This window comes from Ursus maritimus, unplaced genomic scaffold, assembly GCF_017311325.1.
Source record: "Ursus maritimus isolate PB19 unplaced genomic scaffold, ASM1731132v1 scaffold_3, whole genome shotgun sequence".
Taxonomy (NCBI): domain Eukaryota; kingdom Metazoa; phylum Chordata; class Mammalia; order Carnivora; family Ursidae; genus Ursus; species Ursus maritimus.
In genome coordinates this window covers 47,037,246-47,062,702 of record NW_024425563.1, presented here as the reverse complement: position 1 = coordinate 47,062,702, position 25,457 = coordinate 47,037,246, and the positions used below count along the sequence as shown (strand labels likewise).

The 25,457-nt window shown below is 44.5% G+C and overlaps 1 protein-coding gene and 1 long non-coding RNA gene across 3 annotated transcripts in view; both read right to left on the bottom strand.

Annotated features, from left to right (window-relative positions):
* JAZF1 (JAZF zinc finger 1) overlaps positions 1 to 25,457 on the bottom strand; it is a 319,574-nt gene that overhangs the window by 94,486 nt on the left and 199,631 nt on the right. Inside the window, exon 3 of one of the 2 annotated variants that reach the window (XM_040644149.1) lies at positions 24,736 to 24,793. The exons of the other annotated variant lie outside the window; for it this stretch is intronic. Coding sequence (XP_040500083.1) covers positions 24,736 to 24,793 — 58 coding nt within the window. The remainder of the gene's footprint in view (positions 1 to 24,735; positions 24,794 to 25,457) is intronic. 2 annotated transcript variants of the gene reach the window in all.
* LOC121105825 lies at positions 11,758 to 13,809 on the bottom strand. The gene is made up of 2 exons (XR_005838550.1): positions 13,076 to 13,809; positions 11,758 to 12,233 (listed from the first exon to the last, which is right to left on the bottom strand). It is a non-coding gene; the product is annotated as an uncharacterized LOC121105825 (long non-coding RNA).

Below are 25,457 nucleotides of genomic sequence, written 5' to 3'. Positions count from 1 at the left end.
TATTGTGTGACCCTGACAGCTTGCTACTGCTGTGATAAATTATCTGACTCAAGTCCGATTAAAAATGCAACCCTGAGTGCTAATTATCTCAACAGACCTGCTTAATAATAGCATTTCTTGTCAATTATGGAATCTCAGCATGGGTATCAATAGCAGCAAATGCACAGGCCTACCTTAGATGCTGACTTCCCATGATGCCCTTTGACTTGCCATATGTAAATCAGAGTGCTTCTCTACCTGTGGTGACCTTTTATTAGCAAACTGTCAAAATGATAAAACTAGCCATAGCAAAACCCCCACCACCAGACAATTAGGGGCTACAGCTTAGGACAACAGGAGGTCAATCAGACATACCTAATTATGATGCATCTTACTTATGGCCTGTCCAGCAGGAAGAATTAGCTGTTTTTGAAATTTATGCCAACTTAAGCATGGCCCACAGGAGGGAAGCTACAGGAAAGTGGAGGCTAGGGAGGTGGAGGAGTAAAATGGCACAATTCTAGGACTTTTCAGGGCATCTGGAATCAGATCTGAGTTCAATTTCAGCTCTGTCCCTGATTTGCTTTGATTTGGAATAAATCGCTTCAACTGAAGAATGGAGCAGACACCACCTCCTCACGGACTAGGCTCTGGGGTGAGGATTAAGAGGTAACAAGTGTAGAAACATTTAGCACGGTGCCATCACACAGTGGGGGATGAATACCCCTTTACTTTCTCCCCGTTTCTGTTCCCATGATCAAGATAGGATCAGCCACAAGTGATGTTTACGAACTGCTCGCTCTGTGCCCTGCACAATGTCCCACACCTGGGTCCTGTCACTCAATCTCCCTCCCTTACCCTAGTCAGAATTTAAGAGAGGATAGCTGAGCTGAAAGTTACTCCCACAGATCATTTACTACGGCCTCCTACTGATAGGTACAAATGCCCTAGAACTATTCAAAACCAAAGATGAGACTCTTCTGAAAGATCAACGGAGGCAAACACGGCAACCTGCCTTGGCCAGACTGAATGAAGCAGCATCTACTGAAAGGAGCATGTATTCCAGGCCAATCACTGGTGGGGGAGTGCTTTCCTTTGTTGAATCCACATGATATCCCTCCTCTCATCTTCCCTTTGGAAACCAGGAAATAGGTTAAGAGAGGTGAAAGGACTTGTCCATCATCCCACGACTGGCAGGTTTCAGAGTCCAGGGCAGAGTGAGCCAAAGCCAGAGCTCCCACTTCCCTAAACACGTGGGGCCCTTTGGTGGATTTTATTTACTATGACAAATGCTTTTAGTGGAGAGGCTGGGAGAGGTTGACAATGGCCTGAGAGTATCACCCTGTGCTGTTACGTGGCATTTTAACTACAAGGCACCATAAATAATACGTGCCTTTCTGGCTCTCGGCTGTGACAAAGCACAAAGCAGCAGGGCAGGACCAAGCCTCTATCTTTTCATGGGCGCCCGGGGTTCTAGGGAGTGAGGCAAGAGGGGGGACCATTTCATCACATGACCTCATGCATTTTCAGCCATAGGTGGTAATTTCGGGGCACAAAGCTCATCTCCCCTGGCTTTTGTGACTCCTGGGAGGCTTGCTTTCTCGAGTGGAAACACCACCACTGTACAATTCTGCCACAGGGCCACCTTCTTGCCTCACCTGCCTGCCTCTCCCAAGCCAGCCAACTAAGAACCCAGAGCAGCACAGAGGGTCTGCACGTAATGTGAAGCAACCGCCTCAAAGATGGTTCTGGATTTTCCCAGATGAGACAGGCCCCCTCAAGTGGACCCCTGTGAAAACACACATGTTCACACGCCTTTCTTCTGGGCCATGTGGTCCACGCAGAGAGGACAGAGAACTCCCCCTGTCCGGTGAGGGGCCACACCCAAGATGGCTGTCGAGAAGGACTGGAGGCTGTGGGAAATGCAGGGGAAGGGAAGGCAGGGTAGACGCCTCCACTGCCAGCAGGAGGCTGCGCGGCTGGACGGCTAATGAGACCCAGATGAGGGTCTCCTGCGACAGATCCGGGGAGATGCAAGAAAGGAATGCGGTCATTTCCTTCTGAAATAATGTGTTCCCTCTTCCCCGACACCTCGGGCCTACTCCATTACTTCCTTCGTGTACAATCTCAAATTAGGGAGCCAATCTTTCCCCTCCTTAGGATGCCAAGTTTGTGCCACGAGGGTGTAAATCAAGTGCTTCATAAACACTGTGTGGGCTAATTTTCTTTCCGGTGGCGCTTCGGTCATCGCCCTGCGTGAGCATTCGTCGCTGCCCCACCAAGTCAGCGCGCCTGCGTTTGCTCGGAGGAGCGCTGCCGTCATTTGGGGCAAGATACACAGCTCCTTCTCCAGGGAGACTCCACGTGTGCCACAGAGAGACCTGGGGGTCCAGCTGTCCACATCCTGAAGCTTCTCCCCACCTTGCTCTGTCAAGGTAAACTCAGATTTGGGCCGGGAACGGAACCTCGCGGGTGTAAGTCTGTCTCCTGACTTTCACATTTCCTTGGATTCCTTGGACACGATGCAATGTTGATGTGGAAATTGCTTCGTACCACATCCCTCCCTGGCATGTCCTTAAACATGCATTCAGATTCCACATAAGGTTTCGCAAAAACTATGGAAACACATTCTCTACAGACAAGTTTCGCATGCAAGTTACTGCCCCACCGGGCAGAGCTCAACGGTCTGATACCGTTTAACTCTCTCCGAACACTACAAAGGGAACTAAATCTTTCCAAACACTTCAGTAATAAGGAACGCAGTGCATGTGCCCGCTGTGCTATTAGAGTCATACTTGTATCCTTCCTATTCCAAATTGTTCTACGCGTGAATCCAGTTCAAGGGAACGTGTGGCTCAAAGGCAGAGTCAACAGTGCATTAGGTTTTAACAGGCCTTTGCTTGCCTGCAGACCCATCCCTTAATTTTCTGAGTATCCAACCATTTGACATTTGGCTTCCTATTTTGAAAAATAGGCCTGTCGACACATTTCTACTGAAAAAAATCAAGTAATCTAAAATATAAACTGTGACTTAAGTGGTAGACTATAATTTGTTTTGTATGTGGATGCCAGATTTAAGCAGCTATTATCAGATTTTTCATTTTATAATGTTGACCACATCTTAAAAATTAATTATGCCTGCTATTTATTTCACAGTCCTGGTCTCAGGCCAACAAAATAGTTTCTTGAACTTGCCTGAAACATATGGACGCGGGATTTCATTTATTGTTTTTGGTAAAGTCACGTTTTTCCAAAAATCATGCAGGGGTCACACGAGAATCTTGGGTGCTGTCATTTGCCCGAAGCTGTTTCCATTAGCAACAATATTCATAAAAACACATGTCAGCAGTTAGCACTCCAGCAGTCTGAGTAAAGCCAGCCCTAGGGAGCTTCATTTCTATTTTGGGGCCTCACTGTCCTTCCAAGGGGCAGAAAAAAGATTTTGGATCATTTGGCTCTGCAGGAAACCCTTTGCCTAGCTTCTATTTCTCGAAACCGCACCCTTTTTGAAACCTATCATCGGCTATGATGGGACTATTAATAGTTTTGGAATTCAAGAAATAATCTTTGACACCTCCCCCCTGTGCATCATCATCTTAAAACTATCACAAGACTTACAAGAAAACAGTCCTTCCATCTCGGATCTTTGGGGAAGTGTTTGAGAATCCACTTTGGTACTTCTGGGGTACTGAACTGGGGGGAAAAGCCTTTAAAAAAACCTTTCAAGGCCAGAGCTTAACCACACAGCTACTGGGCACACTTTTAAACAGAGTAAAACAAGAAGGCATTATTTCAAGCAGAATTAAGTGTGTAGGTATTGGCTTTATACAAAATTATGACAGAGCGGGTGCATAAAATGTCCAGTGAAGCCCAGCGTGGTGAGCCATACACTAACTTTCTGCACTGTGAAAAGCAACCCTGATTATCCCCACTGAGCTTCTGTATGGCATCTTCCAATCTCTGACCTTGAGGTCAACAAGCAGAGCCGTCTCTACCTCCTCTCTCAGTCCCAGGGCCTGTGGGTCCCTGCAAGACAGATCTTCCCAGCAATTCCTACTTTCCTCCTTCCCAACTCACCACCACTTCCCCCACCAGGTCTGATTACACCGGTCAGATTTTTATGGTTATCGGATTCCCTCCACACCAGTAACCAACACATATCAGGGGTCTGTTTCATCATGGTACCCTTGCCAGGGGTTCTCAGGATTGGCAGCAGCAGCACGGCCTGTGTGCCTGTCAGAAACGGACTCCACCCCGGAGTTATGTAATCTGTTTGTAGCATTGGTCTGGAACTGATAGACCTTCTTCTTTCTTTTCTTTTTCCTTTCTTTCTTTTAAAGATTTTATTTATTTGAGAGAGAGACAGACAGCATGAGCGGGGTGAGGGGCAGAGGAAGAAGACTCCCCGCTGAGCAGGGAGCCTGATGACACCGGGCTTGATCCCAGGACTCCAGGACGAGCTGAGCTGAAGGCAGATGCTCAACTGACAGAGCCGCCCAGGCGCCCCCTGATAGACCTTTCTTGAAAATAACTAATTTCTAGGGGCACCTGGGCAGCTCAGTTGGTTAAGCATCTGCCTTTGGCTCAGGTCGTGATCCCAGCGTCCTGGGATTGAGCCCGGCATCAGGCTCCCTGCTCAGCGGGGAGCCTGCTTCTCCCTCTGCCTCTCCTGCTCTGTCTGCTTGTGCTCTCTCTCTGTCCAATGAATACATAAAATCCTAAAAAAAAAAAAAAAAAATTGTCTCAAGAGTTCATGAGTGATCTAAGAATCTGGGATAGTCCACAGAATATCGACAACTGTAGCCACTTTCCAAAATCTCACTGGTGGAATGCTCACTCTATTTGGGTAACCAGGAGATATGTTTAAATCTGCAGCCAATTTTAGTCTGGAAGAGAAATTAAATATTCTAGTTACCACGCACACCATATAGGGATAAATATTTTTGAAGAATTAATCTAAAGACTAGATAATATGCAATTCTGAAGGCGCTCTGGGATCTCACAGGGCTGCACGTTCAGCACCAGCCGACAGGGACTAGGGATGAAGCGACCTCTGTGTTACTTGACCTTCTACTGAAAAAGAGTCAAAGAGTCTCCATGGTCCCCCTAACAACCAACTAAGTCTCCTTGAGAATGTGGAGCCCTCAGTGCTCAGGGTTGTAAGTAGCTGCCAAAAGACAACTGGGAATATTAGAATACAAATGCCCAGGCTGCACATCATTCTTTTTAGACCAAAAAATCTCTAGAGGCTGGAGCCCAGAGTTTGTGTCCTTAAGATCTCCTTAGGTGACTGGAGGGGAAGGTCCATAAATAGGAGCCATTTGTTCTAGGCCACTGAGTGGCTCCAAAGGTGGCTTGGATGTTGCCACTATTTAACTTCCCTCACACGGATTTATAGGAAGATTTAGACTAAAAAGGCTTGTGACTCCAAAGGTGAAGAAGGGTTTTGTTGACTATTTCAAGGCTGTGCCCATGTACTCATTAGTAAACTGTGTCGGTCTACTCCTTACTCCAATAAAGCAAGGACAGACTATATCCCCACCACCTAGTGCCACTGCCCTAGGACGGAAAGTGCATCCGAGAGCTGTGTGCTGAAGCCCTGGTCTTGATTTTTAAAAGGCTTCCCTCCTGCCCCCCTCACCTCCCCCCCTCCCCCGGCCCCGTTCAGTAGCCCAGAAGTACCCATGTGGATTCTAAGGTTTTGTGATAGTTTTAAGATGATAATGCACAGTGGGAAGTGTCAAAGATTATTTCTTGAATTCCAAAATGTATTAATAGTCCCATCAGAGCTGATGATAGGATTCTAAAAAAAGGGTGTGGTTTTGAGAAACAGAAGCTAGGCAAAGGGTTTCCTGCAGAGCCAAATGATCCAAAATGTTTTTCTGCCCCTTGGAAGGACAGTGAGGCCCCAAAATAGAAATGAAGCTACCAACAAGTGCCACTGTCCTAAGAGGGAAAAAAGAATTCAAAATGTTCTGGGTAGCTATGTAATCTTGTACCCACTGCACTTAATCAGAAATGGTTCTGTATTTTTTTGCTTTTAGGGAAACTTGCCTGAAGTCCAAATCATTCTAGAGTAGGAGCACAAAACAATTTGTTTTCCTCTCTGAGGTGAAAATAAAAGCCTTATGTCTGTTCCGTGTGTCATGTTACCTAATACAGCAAGTGATAATATGCATTTTGATTATCTTCAGAGGGTCTATGTTTTTGCTGCTTTCTGGTAGGGTAGATTACGTAATCACCAAGCCCAAGGATGCTCGTAATGTCATATTTGCAAAATAGTTTTAAATGCTTTCAAATACTTCCAAGATTAAAAAAAAAAAGTATTATTTTGCCCTCTGTTGACAGATCAATTTCATCACGGGCATACTTTTGCTAATGGATTTATAACCACTACATAATAGTAGCCATCTATAAACAGCATAATAGGAACTAGTTTACTAAGCATCTACCACTCAGTAATTCTGTTTTTGACATTTGTGGCTCGTAAGAGCTTCTGCTTCAAATGAATTTTTTTTTTTTTTTTAAAGATTTTGTTCATTTGAGAGAGAGTGCGAGCATGCGCATGGGGGTAGGGAGAGGGACAAGCAGACTCTGCCTTGAGCTCAGAACTCACCAGGGGGCTCGATCCCATGACCTGGAGATCATGACCCGAGACAAAACAGAGTCGGGCATTCAATTGACTGAGCCACCCAGGCGCCCCCAAATGAATCTTCTTTAATACACCAATTATTTCTTGATGTTTCACATAATTTAGTCAAGTCCACACTCCTTAGTATTTTCCCCTGGATCTGCGATGAACTGCAAACCAACCAAAAAACTGTAAAATTCAAAAGGTAGCAAGTTTACTCTCCCCCCTTCTCTTCGGTTATTTACATCTGTAGTGACGTACCGTAATAAATTGCCATCACCAGCCACTCCTCACTGTGGATCAAAGCCCAGGAATGCTTGATGAAAATTTATTAGGCCTCTGCCCACAGATTCCCACCTGGCTGCCGCCAGTGCTGCCTGGAGACGATACTGATGACCAATAGTCAACCCCGCCTCCCTCCTCCAGGCCTGGCCTCCACTCGCCTTCCTCTCTTTCCTCACCCTACCAAAGTCTTTGGTCAACTTGTAGCAGAAGGTGCCAGAGAAGCCAAAAAGCCTGAGAGGATGCCAGGGACTACAGGGTGGGTATGACATGCAGAGGCCCTCGAGAGGACGACGGTGACCAGGCCTACCCAGCTGGTTGGTGGGTGCCAGGCGACTTGTTGAGTTGGGGGAACTGGGGACTCGAGGGATGCCGGGAGGCCGGGCAAAGAGAGAAACTGTATGAGGTGCTCCAGCTTATCACCACGAAGGTGGTCACACAGACACTACATGCTGCTATTTGGTAAGATTTATATAGAAGGCAGCATGTTTATTCCCCCCCCCAACAGGAGTTTCATCTAATCAAATAAAGCTGGTCATAAATATGACCCACTTTAAGGTCCAAATGAGGGGCACCTGGGGGGCTCAGTTGGTCAAGTGACGGCCTTCTGCTCAGGTCATGATCCTGGGGTCCTGGGATTGAGTCCCGCACTGGGCTCCCTGCTCAGCGGGAGCTTCTCCCTCTCAACCTCCCCCCTCTCATGCTCTCTCTCTCTCTCAAATAAACAAACACAATCTAATTAAAAAAAATAAGGTCCAAATGAAGCATTATTTTTTTCTACATTAATTTTTCCCACTACACTACAATGCCTATGGAAAAAGAACCCAAGTAGAAAGCTCAGTAACAGTCTCTCATTACTGCTACAATGGATGACTTAGTGTTTGTGCATCCGTGTATTTTCAAGGGGTTGGAATAATCCCAACAGCCCCGTATTCGAAGATTACCTTCAGGCATGTAGGAGCATGTGCGGCCAGAGTGTTAAGGCACAGGAGTAGACCAATGGTCTCTATACACTGATAACCTACAAGGGCTTGTAGATAGTTCTACAACTGCCAAGACTTGGAGAAATCTAGATCAGTTTTTTTTTTTTAAGATTTTATTTATTTATTTGACAGAGAGAGAGAGAGAGAGACAGCCACCGAGAGAGGGAACACAAGCAGGGGGAGTGGGAGAGGAAGAAGCAGGCTCCCAGCAGAGCAGGGAGCCCGATGTGGGGCTCAATCCCAGGACCCTGGGATCACGCCCTGAGCCGAAGGCAGATGCTTAACGACTGAGCCACCCAGGCGCCCCTAGATCAGTTTTATTCATCAGTTCTCATCACAGTAATGTTGACCAAGCTAGAGTCCTTCCTGCAAGCCATATCCCATCTTTTTGGTGATTAAAAAAAAAAAAGATTACAGGATTTAAACTATCATACTTGAGTAATGGTTGAGTTCTGGAGCTCTATTTTGGAAACTATTTAGACCTACACCACAATTGTGCCAGTGTTCCACCCCACACCAGTGATCAGAACACCTGGCAGCTAACATCACTAACTACCACCTGCCCTTAGAAGACACCCATTTGCTGGATATCTGGAAGGCCTAGGACATATGCTAAAATGTGCACCCATAAATTCAACAGAAGTAGCTTGGTTGATTCTGCTGACCCTTGGGTACCACCTGACTCCCATGATCCTTTCTGTAGTTGTACCCACCCAGCACTGCAGTTTTTTCCATTTCCTCTTATGTAGCTGAGGTCCCCACACTGCCAGCTTTCAGACTGCATGTGTAGTCCCAGAATTCAAATTACATGCAGGGAAATGCGGCCACACACATGGCAATGAAGACCACCTTTGCCACATGGCTCCTGACCCATAAAATGGGTTCTGTGGTCATTTAGAAGTTGATCTCCCAGCCAATGCAGTCTTCAAGAAGCTCTATCTCACAGCTCTCCCAGGTTCATTGGATATATGTCAGGAACCTCAAGTTTCCCCTTTAGATTTAGGCAACACCCCCCCTCTCCCCCGCCGCCAAGCTCCCAACTCCAACTCAGAAACTTCCTGGGATTCCTGACTCTTAAGTGTCCCTTCCATTTATTGGATACCCCGAATCAGACCCATTAGAAATTTCCCTGCTCTTCATGATACTCTTGATACCACCTCACCCCACAGCCCACCACCCTTGTTAGACACGGGCATCCATTTGAGTTTTCACAGACATCTGTTAACATTTTTGAGGTTCAAGCTTTTGTAGTATCATCAGGAACATAATAAATGAGATTACACTTACTAAAACGTTTTGTAATCTACAAAGTAATGTAGAAGTGGTTACTTGGGTCAGCCCGATCTCAGTGGAAGACGTCCCTTTTTCTTTGCAGTGTTGTTGAGTCTATAGACTCTGAAGTTATAGTAGGACACCTGGGTGCCACGCTAGATGGTTGGTAGTAAATTATATGAGGGCCTAAACAGGCAAAGCTGTTTTATCTTCAAGATGATTCAGTGTCCTCAGGCATGCTTAGAGCATCTGCTTAGACCTCTATCCCTCGAGAGAGGCTGGGGTTGTCCAGTGACCCCCCCCCCCATCTAAATGTGATGAAAATGCACCTATGGAAGACAATCCATGAATGGCCAACTATCATGAGCATGGAACTTCTGAGTATTTCTAGATAGGCACACATGGTACCAAAAAAAATGAGCTTTTTATGATAATGGCTCCAATAATTGTCAACCCACAGTAATTAAAAACCATAGATCAAATACTGAGCTGGATATATGAAGTCATTTTAACTTTAGACTAAGCTTGGTTAACAAAATTTGGACTCTGTACTGTCCTACTTAGGACTGTGTGCTATGAGCTAGATATTTCATTTACTCCAACACTTAGTCTACAATGTGCTGCACAGAACTACACTAAGTAGCTGTCACAGTATTCATACAAAAGTGGTTATTCCAAGGCCAAACACAGGACACAACATTACAAATGAGTCCAGTAAGTTTCTATTAAAAATACACTGATGAAAAAAAATGCACTGATGGTTCAAATGATCTGAATTTCAATCATAAAAAAGACATTCCCCTTGCACACAAGAGGACTTAACCTTTCTCTAATTTTCCACAAATACAAAATAAGGCTACTGCATTTTCTTTTAAGATGGTATTTAAATAAATGGCTGTATGTACTCCATTATCTTGCCCATTCTTTTATGACCATAACCCACTTAAACTGGACTTATTACTTCTATTCACCCATCTTAGGAAGCTTGGCTCAGTGCCTGTCCCACAGGAAAGGCTCAAGACAATCATTACGCCCATCTCCTCTATGTAAATATGTGCTTTCGTTTTATAACGAAAGTTTGATAACTTCCTTAGGAATAATACTGTAGTTTACCTTTGATGGCTCAGGACAGTCCTTACCCTGCATTCCTGGACGCATTAGCTCTGCTCCTACTAGCCTAATCCAACGTGCAGGTCTCTGATAGTTAATGCAATTTTCACCAGGTTCTTAAGCATTTGCTACCACAGTGTATGCAAATAAAAAGTAAAAGCAGGCATTTGAGATGTTAAAGCGGAAGCCATATGCTTCTTTTTCTGATTCTGGTCATCTTTCCTAGGCAACCATACCCACTGCATAGCTACAGCAATCTAAACGTGCCTATTCCTACACATGATGGATTAGTTCATTCAGCAAACATTCGAATTCTGGTGTTCAGGATTCACAGTAAATACTTGCAGAACGAAACACCGGTTAATGACCAGGTGAGAGGCGTGGGTCGGAACAGCGGCCTTAGCAGCAATTCAGTTCAATGCAACAAGGAGTTTGTGTTCAGTTCCTGGGGCCTAATAAAAACAAAACAAAACAGCCCCTGCCCTTGAAGACAGGTACACAGAGAACCAAAGCCACTTTAGCACAAGCTGAAGTTAACGCTCAGCACAGAGGAGTAATTAAGCGGTAAGAGGAGTCAGGGAAGTCTTTCTGGAGAAGCTGGCTTTTGAGGGATCAGCTGGAGTATATCAGAGAGAAAAGGGGATTAGGGCATTGATCCTAGCACACAATGAAATGGCTCCTAGGCTTCACCTGTGCCACCAATCCAAACAGGGGGCCCTTTGCCAACGCAGAACAGCCCACGAGTACAAAATTACAGCCTAATCCACTGATTCTCTGTTTACATTCTTTCATAGGTCTTGTAAGTAACACGAACAGCTGAAATACAGATCTGGCTCAAAGAAATCAAATCCCTTTAGGCTTTCTCAAAGTGGCCGAGCTTTAGCTGGAGTGGAGTTGTCTCTCTAGGCTACGGATCACCGAGGAAAAGGGACTGAAGAGAACTGTAAGCAGCTACGGGGCTGGGAGAGCTAAACAAGCGTGTTCCTCTTTCATTAAAATCAGATGTTACCGACTTTAGCCCATTTTCTTCTCTTTATAAGTTCAGATGCAGAAATGCATTTAAAACATGTTTAAAACATGTTCAGGAAAAAACACATTAAGATATTTTTATTCTTATGAGAGTACAAACATGGTAGGGATTTGAAGGCACCTGCTATCAATATTTAATATAAAAAGTCTTATCTATTTGATCCCTTAAATGTTAGCAAATGGAACCACATCCTGATCAACAAAGAGCTTCATACATTAAACAAAATCATCTTTAGCAGAGGAAAAAAAAGGGTGTTTTTCTTTTCTGCTGCTCTAAAGGCAGTAGCGTGGGATATTAGTTACAGTATTAGCACAATCCTGAGCTTACTTTACTTTAAAAGCATGGAACACATATTTGATGAGGCCTCAAGTTCTACCAAACTCAAGTTTTTCCAGCTGGCAAACATCATCTGAAAAGTTAAGTCATATAAGGCGGTGCGGCCCTATGTACTAAAAATATTCTACTTTCTCAATTTTTCAAGCCCTTTAATCCAATGTGCAGGTGGATAAATTTTAATCTTGAACAACGTTTTGAGGTGTGGGATCTGTGTTAACTTCAGCCAGGAGGTAAAAACTGCCCAAACCCAATTCTGGCATTCATCTGGAAGATAACATTTGAGATTAAAATTTATGTGTATAAAAAGGATTTACAAACTTAACGCTGAATCTGAAATGTGCTATTTCAGTCACCAAGGCAAATGACAAATCCAGCCGCTTGACATCGTAGTTAAGCTGAAGTGCCAGGAGTTTATGGCGAGCTCAGCTTCGAGAGGGCGAGGTTCGGGGAGCAGCCTTCCTAAAGCCCTGCAGTTTGGCTGGGAACTGACCTCCTCAGAAGGGTCCAGATCCTCAGAATCTCTAAACAGGGCTCCAGGCTGGCAGCACGTACACACCCACATTCTTTTGTTGGGGGAAGGCATAAAACAAGATCACTTCACCTTGAACAACTGGAAAACAAATAGACTGAAAATGATGTTTGAACCCCTTTAAGATCAGACCAAAGATCGGGAAAAAAACATACCTATCGTAAGTCACGGGCTGAGTCTGAGAGAAGGTAACGAGCACCGTGGCTCCAACAACCCAGGGAAAAGATGGACTGCCTGTCCTGGACCGTCAGCACGCAGCCAGCTCCTCCCTGCAGATTTCACCCGAGAAGCCACAGCGATGGTGTTACCATCACCCCCAGCATGGTGAGAGAGGCAGTACACCCTCATGCTGGGTGCTGTGACCTCTGACTCCTGTCCCCCACAGGGTCCTGCCAGGCCCCTCTCTGCAGTGTACCCGTTCACCCCTAGCCGCTCTTCCCAGGCAGGCTGCCCAGGAACCAGCAAAAATGAGGTTTTAGACTTCTACCTGCAGACATCCCAGACGCTTCGGACAGACATCCTTCGCCCCTAGGGTAGGAGCCCCCCTCCTCATAGCTCCTAAAGGTACACACATGGGTTCGCAGGTGCCATAGTGTTTCTTTGCCCTGATTCCCTGCATTGAATTTTCTCCAACCACCCCGCCCAGCCCGGCTGATGGCCCTCGGGAAGCCCAGTGCCTGCTGCGACCTGCACGGGAAGACTAACCGTGGACCGGGACCGTGAGCGGGACCACTAAGTCTGGGAACACTTAGGATGTGGCTCTTGGGGGACCTTCTTGTCCACCTGCTCTATCAATCCTGTCCTCCATCCCCCAAAGAAGAAGTCCAGCCTTGTACTCTAGCAATTTCTCACTCTCATGACTGGTCAGCCCATGCAGGAAGGCCAAATTCAGCAACTCAAAGAAAGGGGCTTAGGGTGCCCACCTGTCACGTGTAGAAGGGATTCCTGTGTGAAAAATCAAAGGCACCACAGTCGAGGTCCACGGGGAGGACAAGGCAGGCTCGGCTCCATCTGTGCACGAGATCACTAAGTATCACACTTAACTTTTCGGGCTCAAGTAGGACTCTCTTAATTGACTTCTTCTAACTTTGCGACAATTAAGGAGGATGACCAATAAATTCCTGTGGTTTGGCCTACCTATACTTCTCAAGATATATATTGGTCTTTTACATATTTAACATCGGTTTCTGCCAGATTTGTGAAGTAACAGAAAAAAGCGGTAGTAAGTGAAACATCCTTTGTAACTCCTATTGAAAATCAAGCCAACATGCATTCCCTGAATTCAATGTGTTTTCAGAAAAAGAGGTAATTTATATCGTTTCATTTATAACGGTGCTAAGTTAATGCTCTTGGCTGCCTTTGACAGAGACCTTTCCAATCGGACTGCAATGATTTGTTTCCGTGAAATACTTTCAGTACTCAAAGACTTTTAATTAGCTTTCTAGAGTGTTTTCCTGATGGACATCACCTCCCCAAAGCCCTGTAAGTTTCCTGGCCTCTAAAAAGGAACAAGAAGTTGACTCATAGTCTTCAAATTTCAGGCTTTTTGTGGGTCAAGAACAAACTGTTTGGTGACACTGAGTGCTACTGTGAGGGATTCTGGTGGACAGGCGTCCCTCTCTACCTTCTCACCCAACCCCCACGCCCGCTCAGAGACCTGCCTACCGTCCTTTCATTTTACAACCGATTGTGAGGGTGTCACTAAAAGGCATGTTTTTGCACAACAAAATGTCAGCTGAGAGTGGTAGTAAGGTAGAAGGCCACCATCAGGCACGCTCTTGACTTAATGCAGCACTTTCTAAAGGGGGGAGGTGTCTACAGTCAAACACAGGTGGGAACCCCAGGCTAAGTTAATCAGAGATGTTTGTAAAAACATTCTCAGAGGCTTTATTTTGCACTGTGAATCTTTCCAACCTGCCCATGAATAGGGATCTATGATGTATAGCATCTCCCCAACTTAAATTGGCCATAGAATCCTTCTGAAGAGCGTCTCATGGGACAAATGTCATGAAGAATTCACTTTTGGACACGCAGGCTTCATTTATCAGATTGACGGAGCACTGGAGAAACACGGAGATGAACTTATGTTTGGATGGGGGTGGGGGACTACAGCACGGATGTAGTAGCGGGAGGGCCAGCAAAGTCCTTGAGCAGGGCATAGAAGATCTTCAAGGAGCACGACTCTGTCTTCTGCTCTGAGAGCTTCAATGAAGCGATACACGGGCTAACACCTATCTAATTCAGATTTACCTTTTACCCTCCTTTCATGTTCCCTTGAGAGCAGGTGACCAACTAGTTCTATAAAACATGCGGTCGCCTGACTCAGTTACTCTCACGGATTCTGCCATGTGTCCAAAGACCCCTATTAAGATCAAGCTCTTTGGGTTTATGGCTCAGGCATTCAAGAAATATTTTAACATGGGACTGCTATCAGGGAGGGTAATGTATTAGGCTGTGATTGGCCAGTGCCCCTTGTATTTGAACCTTATGAGCACAGCTATTATTCCCTAATGCCCCTCTACTTGGAATTGTCATTTACTGCACCCCATTCTCTACCCCCAACCAGGACCCTCACAGCTTTTGAGGGGAAAGGTTTTTTTCCCCCCTCACAACAATGCCAGGAACTGCTTTCTGGAGGAGGGGGCCTTATGGGGAAAGGCACACGTCCAGAGGTCACCAGGAAAGTCACACCAAGGAGGATGGGTGAAAAATGCAGCCATGCTGAACTTCACCTACCTCACCATTTTGGTTAAGGCCAGGCCTGGCCGTCACAGACACCTGACTCCATGACACAGGGCCAGTGTGAGGAGAACATCTGTAAATTGTAAACTCAACCACTTGGGGGCCTGGAGACCAGAGGGGCAGTTACCTTTGTTGAAGTGCTATCTCTGCAGAGTCTATGTATTTGCGATCCCAGAGTCAAGGCTGCACAATCAGAGCAAGTCAATAATGGCGAATCTTAATTTTTCTATTAAAACTCAAAATGACGTATGGTAACTCATAAAGCCCTTTGCTGATGGGAAGTTTATGCTGCTGGTTCATTTCTGTTCTGTTCTGAGTCTGCACTGGCCAACCCCCTTCCCTTAGGGACAAAGACCTGTTTCGTTCTGACATACACACCTCCCTTGGTTCTCTCCGGGTAAGTGAACTGTGTTCAAATCCTCAAAATACTCCTCCTGGCACCTTCGAGGACACCAGCTTAAACCTGATATCACTTGACCACATTTTTTCCAGAAATTTCTAGCTTTTGTATCCTAAATATTAGGCCTCAGAAGTGGTCTTAAGTGCTTATTTATACAATAAGCCTATTTTGTGCTTTTTATTTTCTAGGGAATGGTGACACAAGGGATCATGTCACTTTCTCTGAGACTACCTTGAACATCTTGTGCTGGTCCGCCTTATAAAGACCTTTCCGCAGGATTTCAAGTTGTGCAGCTGGTATGAAGTATTCTAAATTTCCACAACATCCAATAGAGAGGCATTAAAAAAAAAAAAAAAAGACTCAAAAATAAATCCAAATGGGGTGGCTGCAGGTTTTCCGGAGGAGTCTATCTTCCTCCTTTGCCCCAGCTCCACCGTTGCAACATTCTCTCATCTAGAAGATCCGATGTTAGGACCCTAGCTTAACAAATGCTCCTGCCTCTGTACTCCGACTACTGCAATATTACAGTAAGATCAATGAATTCACAGGCTGTTCCTAAGGATTTAATGGCTTCTTAATAGAATAGGGTGCACGCACAGCTAGGCTACTATGACAAATCATAAAAGCTGCTTAATAAGAAACCTCAATTAGTTAATTAAAATTTGCTAATTGAAAATTCCAAGAATAGCACGTAAAATACTCCAGCCCTCTAGCTACAGCAATAAAACCCATCTCTAACAAGCCCACCAGACAAGCTCTACCTATCTGTGCAGTACGAGAACTTGGTCAGTGAAATAAGAAATGAGGGAATAGGTCGTCACATAGAGACCTTGAGAGCAGTCTAATATATCAGGAATGAAAACAGGAAATTCTCACAAAGGGCAGGTACAGGGACAAAGTCATCTTTATTAATCCACTCACACATTTCTCACCCCTTTCTCTCCTTTACAGAGTCAGCCCTAGGCAGCAGCATAAAGCCGTATTTAAGAGATGCATGGGTTTCTACCTATTCTGTGTATTTTAACGTCTTCTCCTGTTCCTAAAGGATGCACTTGATATCCAGGGTGGCCCTACAAGAAAATGCTCAAAATAAACATCATTAAGGTGATCGGTGCACAGTTTCTATGAGAGCGCAGTTCAAATGTCGACGGGAAGGAATGTCTTCTAAGGCAAGTAGATAGAAAGCATTTTTAAAAATGTCACACAGCCAGTTCCAAGTCAAGGGGAAGGAAGAATGACAGCAGAGCTGAGGGCCGGCCGGCCAACCTCGCCTGGGTGCTGTCGGGCACACAGCTGGGCCCCGCAATCCGCAAGCCAACCTTCACTGCTCCTCGGAAGCACCCTGGGGCTGTGCAAAATGGCTCTAGTGAACCCTGCGGCCCAGTCCATGTTCTCTGATGCGGTCCTGTTACGAACCAGAGGGTCCAGTTTCACGGGACTCATCTCTGCGCACCATAACGGGCAGGCAACGGTGATGTTAAGTGTTTTACTTTGAATTCAGTCTTGGAAGGTGGTTTTGCAGTCTGGCCTGCACCAGCCCCACCCTGCTGTGTCCGAGTCAGGTCTCCTTACCAAGAACTTAGGGAGCAGAGAATGGCCGGAGATGGGGGTGGGGGGTGGAGGTAGGGGGAGGGGACGATCAAGGAAAGAGCTGGGCCAGGACCTGCTCACAGAAATCAGCATAGTGCTAACAGGAGTAACAGCGGCTGTAAAAGCAGGAACAGAAGTAGAGAGAAACGGTAAGATTAGCAACAGTGCTGCTGGTGGCGGAATTGCGACAGCAGCAGGGAGGTCAGTAATACACCAGCGACCATTCGGGGAAATGCCTACTGAGCATTCAAGGCTGCTGAGACTTTTTATTCAATTTTCTTTATTTTGCTCACTTTACAGATGAGAGAATGGTGGCTTTGAGGTTAGTCATCTCACAGCCACACAGGGAGTAAACAACAGACTTAAGATTTTAATTAGGATGTTCCTGATGTTTTCTCATCATATTCAGCATCCTCTGGACAAATCTCAGGAAACAGCTCTAAGCCCATTCTTCCATTCTTTCACATGGAATGCCACTCTTTTTTCCTCTCTACCTGCCAACTCCTATTCACACTGCAAAGCCTACTCCCTTTCTTCCTCCTCTGATGAAGCTTCTCTGATGGTTTCAATTCCTCTGAAGTCACTGCGCTGACCATCAGAGCTCCTCACTCGCTCAGTGCAATCCCCTGGAACACGCTTTGTGTTATTTTCCGAGTGTGTCCTCTTACTTGAGTGTATGGACCACGTGTTAGAGCTCTTTGGCTCTCCTGGAGTACCTGGCACTTGTTAGCCTACGTGAGCTTTATCCCATGGAAGATGAAGCCCATCGGCACAGCAAGGTAAGGAGGGCCCAGAGCAGGGCTCGGTTGAAATGCCATAACCTTCCCACTTACTTTACTCGGCATAAAAATGCATTCACATTCCCCAGATTCTTCTCTTTGGAGAAGGTATACATCTGCGAGCAACTTCCTCACAGAAAAAGGCAAATTTCAGAACATGAAATCTTCCCAATTCATTAGACCCACTGTGTTTACTTAACATTTTCCAGTGAAAGCTGTTCGGTTAACAATTCAAGGGACTCTTTTAAACCATGGGACCAAGAGTACCCAAGGGTCCAGAAGTGAGAATTTACTCCTTTGGGAGAAAAACCTCTGGTTTTTAAGTGCTACTTCTTAACCTGTGTTATCCTTCTTCTTGGGGGCAATATACTTATCCTGAGCAGGAAATTTCTTTAGGTCACATTCATTTTAGGATAACCCTTGATAAATGAACGTAGCACCAGGGACTTAGAAGAGACATGGTGTAAAAATATGGCAAGGATCTAACAATTTTGGATAGTCTTTGCTGGTCTGTTCTTCCATGCACAGGGAAGTCATGCTGTGGCCGGAAGCGGACCCTCAGCCTGGCTGTGAGTGACAATGGCGGGGTTGACAATGAGAACTGGGGAAGTCTGGTACAAGGTGAAGCTGCAGAGGATGACATCCGGAGGGAAAAGTTCCCAGGAGCACCCAGGGGGCAAAAGTAGCACCTCTCCAATTCAACCTGCACCTGCCACGTGGAGCCTGCTGCAAAGCCTGCTGGCAGGGGAGCAGGAAAGGACGAAACTACAAGGGAGAGGTTCAGGGAGACCCCAAAGGTGGGCAGAATGGATGGCAGACACAGCGAAGCACAAGAAGTTGAATGGAAGCAGGACAGACCAAAGAGAATGCAAGAAAAAAACGGGGGCGCTAAAAAGGGAGCATGTGTGGGAAGGCAACGGAGCAGCCAGGGGGTAGATAAAGGCTCATCGCAACGGAAACCTGGCACTGGAAGGCTTACTGCTTAAAGCTTCTGTGAGAAACGGAGGACAAAGCAGCTATGAACCATACAGTGTTTATTATGCACCAGACACTGTCCTAAGTGCTTCCCGTGTACTACCTCATTTAGCACTTACCACGATCTATACCCATGGGAAAACTAAAGCACAGAGAGGTTAAGCCCCTTGACCAAGGCCGCAGTTTACTAAAGGGAGAGAGGAGCCTCGAACGCACGAAGTCTGTCTCCAGAGGCTGTGTACTTAGCCACTCAGCTATACCGTCTCCCACAGATGCATGGCAAACAATCATAACAAAGGATACAGGAATTGTACAGGAACTGTAACTGCCCAAGGCAGGACTCTGAATTCTCCCTGCTGCCCAAGGCTGGTGCGTGTCAGCGAGCAGTGCAAGAGGCAACTTGGCCCCACCAGCTCCCTCGTACTGCCTCACAATGGGGAGCTGTCTCCTATTTGTCACCACATGCATGCCTAGAACACTGGTGAAGATGTTAAAGCATTTATTTTCAGAAAATATTCACCTCTCAGGGGCGCCTGGGTGGCTCAGTCGTTAAGCGTCTGCCTTCGGCTCAGGTTATGATCCCAGAGTCCTGGGATCGAGCCCTGCATCAGGCTCCCTGTTTGGCGGGAAGCCTGCTTCTCCCTCTCACACTCCCCCTACTGGTGTTCCCTTTCTCGCTGTGTCTCTCTCTGTCCAATAAATAAAATCTTAAAAAAAAAAAAAAAAAAATTCACCCCCAAAGAAAGCTGACAGCGAGAGCTAACAATGGCAGGAAAGACAGGATTTGTCGGAATTTGTTCTCGGATAAATTCACGAATGGAACACTGGCTTTGATCAGCCTAGGATACAGACCTGTCCACCAGACATTTTATCGAAAACAAGGAAATGGCATCATTAAAAGAGTTTCAGTTAGAGCTCCAGCCAAGGGAATCCTGCATTTTCACTGTGTGCCCATGTGAGGGAGGGTATTTGAGAATCTAAGGGTTTGGAGTATTCTCAGGGTCTTTCCATCATGGGTGTCGAAGGTGTACGGTCATCACCCAGAGGCAGAATGCTGTGCTGGTCCAGTGCTTTGGAACCTGAAAGACCCAAGTTCAAATCTACGCTCTGCTACTGGTGAGGAACCTCTTTCTGCTTCAGTCGCTCATCTAGAAAATGACAATGGGGGGCGCCTGGGTGGCACAGCGGTTAAGCGTCTGCCTTCAGCTCAGGGCGTGATCCCGGCGTTGTGGGATCGAGCCCCACATCAGGCTCCTTCGCTATGAGCCTGCTTCTTCCTCTCCCACTCCCCCTGCTTGTGTTCCCTCTCTCGCTGGCTGTCTCTATCTCTGTCAAATAAATAAATAAAATCTTCAAAAAAAAAAAAAAAAAGAAAATGACAATGGCACCCCAGCCATAATAATTATTTAGATCATTCCAAAACTTCCTGTTTTTTGCACATCGATTTTTGGTTGGCATGAATTCCTGACAGTGTTCTATAGAAAATTCAGCACAAAATGGGTACTTTTCACTCAACGTATTGAGAATCCATTATATACAAGACTAGGTACATAGTAAAGGAAATGCATGCGGACAAGAAGTATCAAATCGCTTTTCTGATTGTAGATGTGCTTAACTTCGCTGACATTATATTAGAAAAGGGTACGGATGATCATTATAGCTATTATAACTTTATAACTATTTGGGAAAATTACTGCAAGATCCACGGCCTTACGTGTTAGGAAGGCCAGCTCACAGTATATACCCATTGCTTATGAAGTTTATCCAACTTGCTCTAATGATTGGGTGATTCACAGTCTTCTCCAATCCCCAAGAGCCCAGATTCGCTTTTCTAAAAACAGAAGGCTTTCTCGCTAATCCTGGATGCTCCAAGAGACAAGGGGAACCAAAGGGGTCAGAAATGGTGGGCACAAATTATATGTGGAATCCCATACTGAACGCAGAACAAATCCATAGAAGAAAGGCAGAAAGGCTTTGCCGGACCATAAATTAATTAGTTTTAATGGCCAGGCTTAGGGTAAAAGCAAATAGACATGCAAGCACTTCCCTATCTGCTGCTTTCATTTTGGTATTTAGCGCTAGAGTTAAAATCACTTTTAATCAGCAAGAAAGGCAGTTGTTTTTAAAACAGTAACATGCTGGAGAGAGAATTTCCCCTGATATTGAAGGGAATTTGAACTTTGGCCTCGGTTGTAGAACAACCCTGCATATGCCTGTCTGGAATACACTGCAAATCTTTTTTTGTCTCCTTTACATCAATAGGCTAAAGTTCTCCAAAGGTTAACGTAAATGATTCCACCCACCATCCTTTAAGACCTCACTCAATAGGGTTAACATTTACCTTTAATTTAATAAAAGCAGCAAACTGAACACAGCAAGCTTTCGGAATTAGGGAATTCAAATTCCAAAGTATATTGTGCTTTGAAGTGGAATTCTTTGGGATTGATTTTCTATAAATCAAGGTGAACACAGATAATAAGACAGGATTTTCTGAGAAATATACCCTCATACATACGATGTATAGTTTGGCACACAGCATTCTGCAAACGTATAATTGTTAAGTCAATGACAATTTTTGGAGTACAAAAATAATCACCTTATATAACACAGCTATGTTTCAATTAACTCTAAATTTGAAACAACGTAGCTTTTGGGCTACATTTCCACCTGTTAAGAGGATCAAAGCTAATTTCTGGAAGAGAAAAGAATTACTCTGCTTCATTTCAAATTCTGTCCCTGTAATTATTCCTACTACATTAAAACGGTGGTGTGGGAGTGGTCATCCATTCCACACAGAGTTGCGGTGCCGCCGTAAATAATCGCACAGGTTAAAACACAGACTGATGTTTGTAAGTGACTCCATTTTAAATAAACTACGGTAGACTTAGGTTAACTGTACGTGAGCAGTACTTTCTCTTATCCTAACACCATTTCTTACAGTGGATGACGATGCCAACATAAGAACTGGTTACTTACGGACCTGTAATATACTGATGGCAATTGTCAATTTCTCTAGTGCTTCCCTTATACTCTCCCTCCTCCAAATGCTTTGGGATTTAGTAGAAATCTGTTTTCCCTAGGAATGTGTAATGAATATTATCATCCAATATGTACATTGTGGCAGAAGTTGGAGACTCATTGGTAAATGGCATCCACTTCTGAGAAAAGGTCTTATGAAAATAATCTGAAAGGAAAAAACTACTGGCACATTAATTGCTGCTTGCTTCGGTATAATCTACAATAACGAAAGTTTATTATTTTTTTAATAACGAAAGTTTATAAGCCGTCATCTGACAATATGGAGTCCCTGTCGCCGTGAACTCTATCTCACGGAAGGAATATCATGTGGTCATTTTACAAAATAGTAATTTTGAAGATGTGGCAACACGGACAGTCCTCATGAAATGACGCAGTTAAACGCAGGTCACAATTATAACCTTATACAGAAGTCTATAAAATTAGATTAAGACTCAAAATCAAAAGGAACACACAAAATACTCTGCCAAAATTGTAGAATACAAATAATCCACTCCCACGCCACCATCTTTAAAGCGTACCTTAGGATTTCCTTAATTTAAGTAAAATCATTTGTGGTCCACAGAGTATATATAAAGTTTTTTGTTTGTTTTAGGAAGGAGTCAAGCAGGAGAGATGACTAAGGAAACCAGGGGAAAAAGGAACCAACTCATTCTGGTGGTTGTGAATCTTATCGATGGTTGGTTTGGTCAGTGCAGGTGCCAATGATAGTAACTCATGAATCTGTTAGTCCTTAAAACAGTAGCTAAAATGCCCAAGCTAATTTCAAGAAAAATCAGAGAGAGAGGGAGAGAAAGAGAGAGAGACACGGAGACATTCCTAGTTTATCTTGTGGTCTGGACTCTATCGTGGTATCTGTGACTGAGTGTGTATGTTCGCATGTGTTTCTTTTTTCTAACATTATCAGCATGAGAACGACTAGGAACGTGCTGTAGATTTTTCAGAAGAAGTCAAGACAGCTGTGACAGCTACAGGGTTTCATTTATAGACACTGACACTGCACATTTCACTACATATCAGACTCAAAGGTTAAAATATGTACATATTGTTCTTCAGCATGAAATCTAAGCAAAGAGCATAACTCTGACAGTACCAAAATGTTGCATTTCTTATTTTTTCAAGTCGTTGTACACCCAAGATAACTTTGTTCCATGATATATATATATATATATTTTATTACACTATATATATATATATATATATTTTTTTTTTATAACACAAATAAGCCAACAAAAAGTCAGGCGGCTAATGAAAAATGCATCCATTCTATATGCAAAGTTTACGATAAAGTAGATTGGAACATGTTCATTGTTCCAGTCAGGTTGTCTCACACAGCATAAATAAGTTTTCCTTATGGCTGATATTTAACATACATCAAGCTCCATCACTCAAAAGTCTTCTGACATCTCAAAATTACTATTTGAGATGAATAAGGGCCATGGATCCCAACATCCTTAAATTTCCCCGAATTTGACTACATGGTGAAGACTGGCGAATGTCTCCCTGTTTAAAAAATTTCTATTTCTATGTGATACATCTTTTGGGGGGCATATTTGAGTATATTCAGTTGAGTGCTGATTAACCCTTCTTGATCTTTAGTCCTGACAAGAAATAAAAGAGCCTTGTATTTTATAAATCCTTGGACTTACCAAAATCTAATGTGCTCAAGCCTGATGAAAAATGAAAGAGAAAAACAAAGCCAAAAATCATAAATCCTCCTCGACTAGAAGGCATTCCTCCCTTATCCCTAAAAGAAATTCATTCCCGCACATCTTGTTTGAATTTAACTTCTGAAGTTCGTCTTGTCCCATCCCTAGACCAAGTCAGGAGGCAGGGGGTAAAGGTACGACTACATGAATAAAACCACATGACCAATACAGCCGCTGTGCACACAAGAACAAGAGACAGAAAAACACTGTCAAGTGACATATCACTTGGACACACATGTTTCTGTATTTTGTCACGGACGTTCCATCGGAAAGCTACTGGAAGTATCCGAAACCTCCTTTCCCTGCTATTACAAAACATGGAAATGTAATCAGGAAAAGCTCATGCTTTATGAGCGGCACGTTGGCAGTGCTTTTCAGTTCTAGAAGATTTGCTAAAAGAAAAAGTATTCGACACATTAACACTGCACAATGCATTCGGCAACTCTGCACAGCAAGGTAAGATTCCCGCTAGCGCAAGGCCGGGTTCTTCCGAGAAGGTGCCTCGCACAGATGCTGGGTTTGAGTTTAACTTGGGAAGAGCGCTGTTTTTCTTTTATCCCCACCCGCTCTGTCTTACACCAGCCTTATGTGATTTACAGTATTTTTATTGCAAATATAGTAATGAAACCTCACTTTGTGCAGATTGAAGCGGTGACGAGGGAATTGCAGTGGTTTGGCGATGAATGGAGGTGGAGAGTGAGATGCAAAATTCTATTCCCGTCACAAGTGAGAAAAACAGAGTTCAAGGTTGACCCTGGACACAGTCGTGTTCGTGGGGGCGGGGGAACCCTGCAAGGCAAAGGACACTGCTGGTGCTAGTGTATGGAATGTGGCCATGCCTGGAATGAGATGAAGCCCATACGCGGTGTTACCCCTTTGCTGAGCCTCTGTAAAAACAGAGAAGCAGGATAACACGGGCTGCCACAATCATTACTGGTGGCCAAATCTCTCTGGTGGGAAAGGCAGGTTTATTTTCATGCTTTCATATTGGTTGAACCTTTGGATAAACAAAATTCTTAGGAAATTCTCAAGGGATAATCCTGTCTGACCTTCCCGTGGTACCCTGCTTAGAAAGTTCTTTCCAGTTCTTTCTCAATTCCTTTAGAGGTCTGGGATGCTGATCTGGTAACTTGCAAAGCAGCAGTGCAAGCAGCAAAGAAGAAAGCGGCTTCACCTCCCAGAGGCTTAAGGTCAGACAAAACAAAACAAAGCAAAACAATGGAAGGGACATCCAGGTTGACTGCAAGATGGTGTGGATCTCACAGGCCTAAGGGACAGGGCTAGTCGGTGTCTACCTATAAAAACCAAGGAATTTGAAAAGGCCCAATTACCATTTCCTATCAGTCTCTCACCTTAGATTTCTGCACAAATGGGGAGGATGGAAGGGAAGTCGGGGTCTGGAGGGAGTGGCTGTTGAAAAAGAGATGGGAGCAGAAATCAGCCAACACACCTTCTCTTTTTCCACCCCCTTACATCTGGTTCCCTCCTTGTCTAGGGCCTTTGTGATTCTTACAGACTGACTGCAAATGGTGGAAAGGAAGGAACATATCTGAGTGCAAGATGATCTTTGATTCCTCGGGAATCATTCAAACGTTTAGTCGTTCAGTTTCAAGCAAGGGACTCTATAATTTTATATAAATAATTCGATCATTGTTCTACAGGGACTGGGGCATAAATTTTGGCTTCTACCTGGATCTCATATTCAGTACCCTTTTGAAAGGAATTCCAGAAGACAGCTTGGAAATTACAGCCTTCCTTTATGTGTTGTTGAAAAGATCTACTAGCCCTGTTCTAGGTCATGGCCCTGTTTACATGAAAAACAGATTCATCTCGCTGGCCATTCACAAATACTACGTACTGACATTTTCCTTACTATTAAATTGGCAAAGTGTTAAAATGGTCATCCTTAATGCCAGCAAGGAAACAGTGAAACAATATTCTCATTCACTGTGGTAAGAATAAAAATTGACTACCATCCTTTACGGAAATAATGTGACCATCTGCATCAGTGGTGAAGTGTCTACGCTCCTGAATCTCCTTTCTAGAAACATGTCAGAGGGAATCATGGCATCCT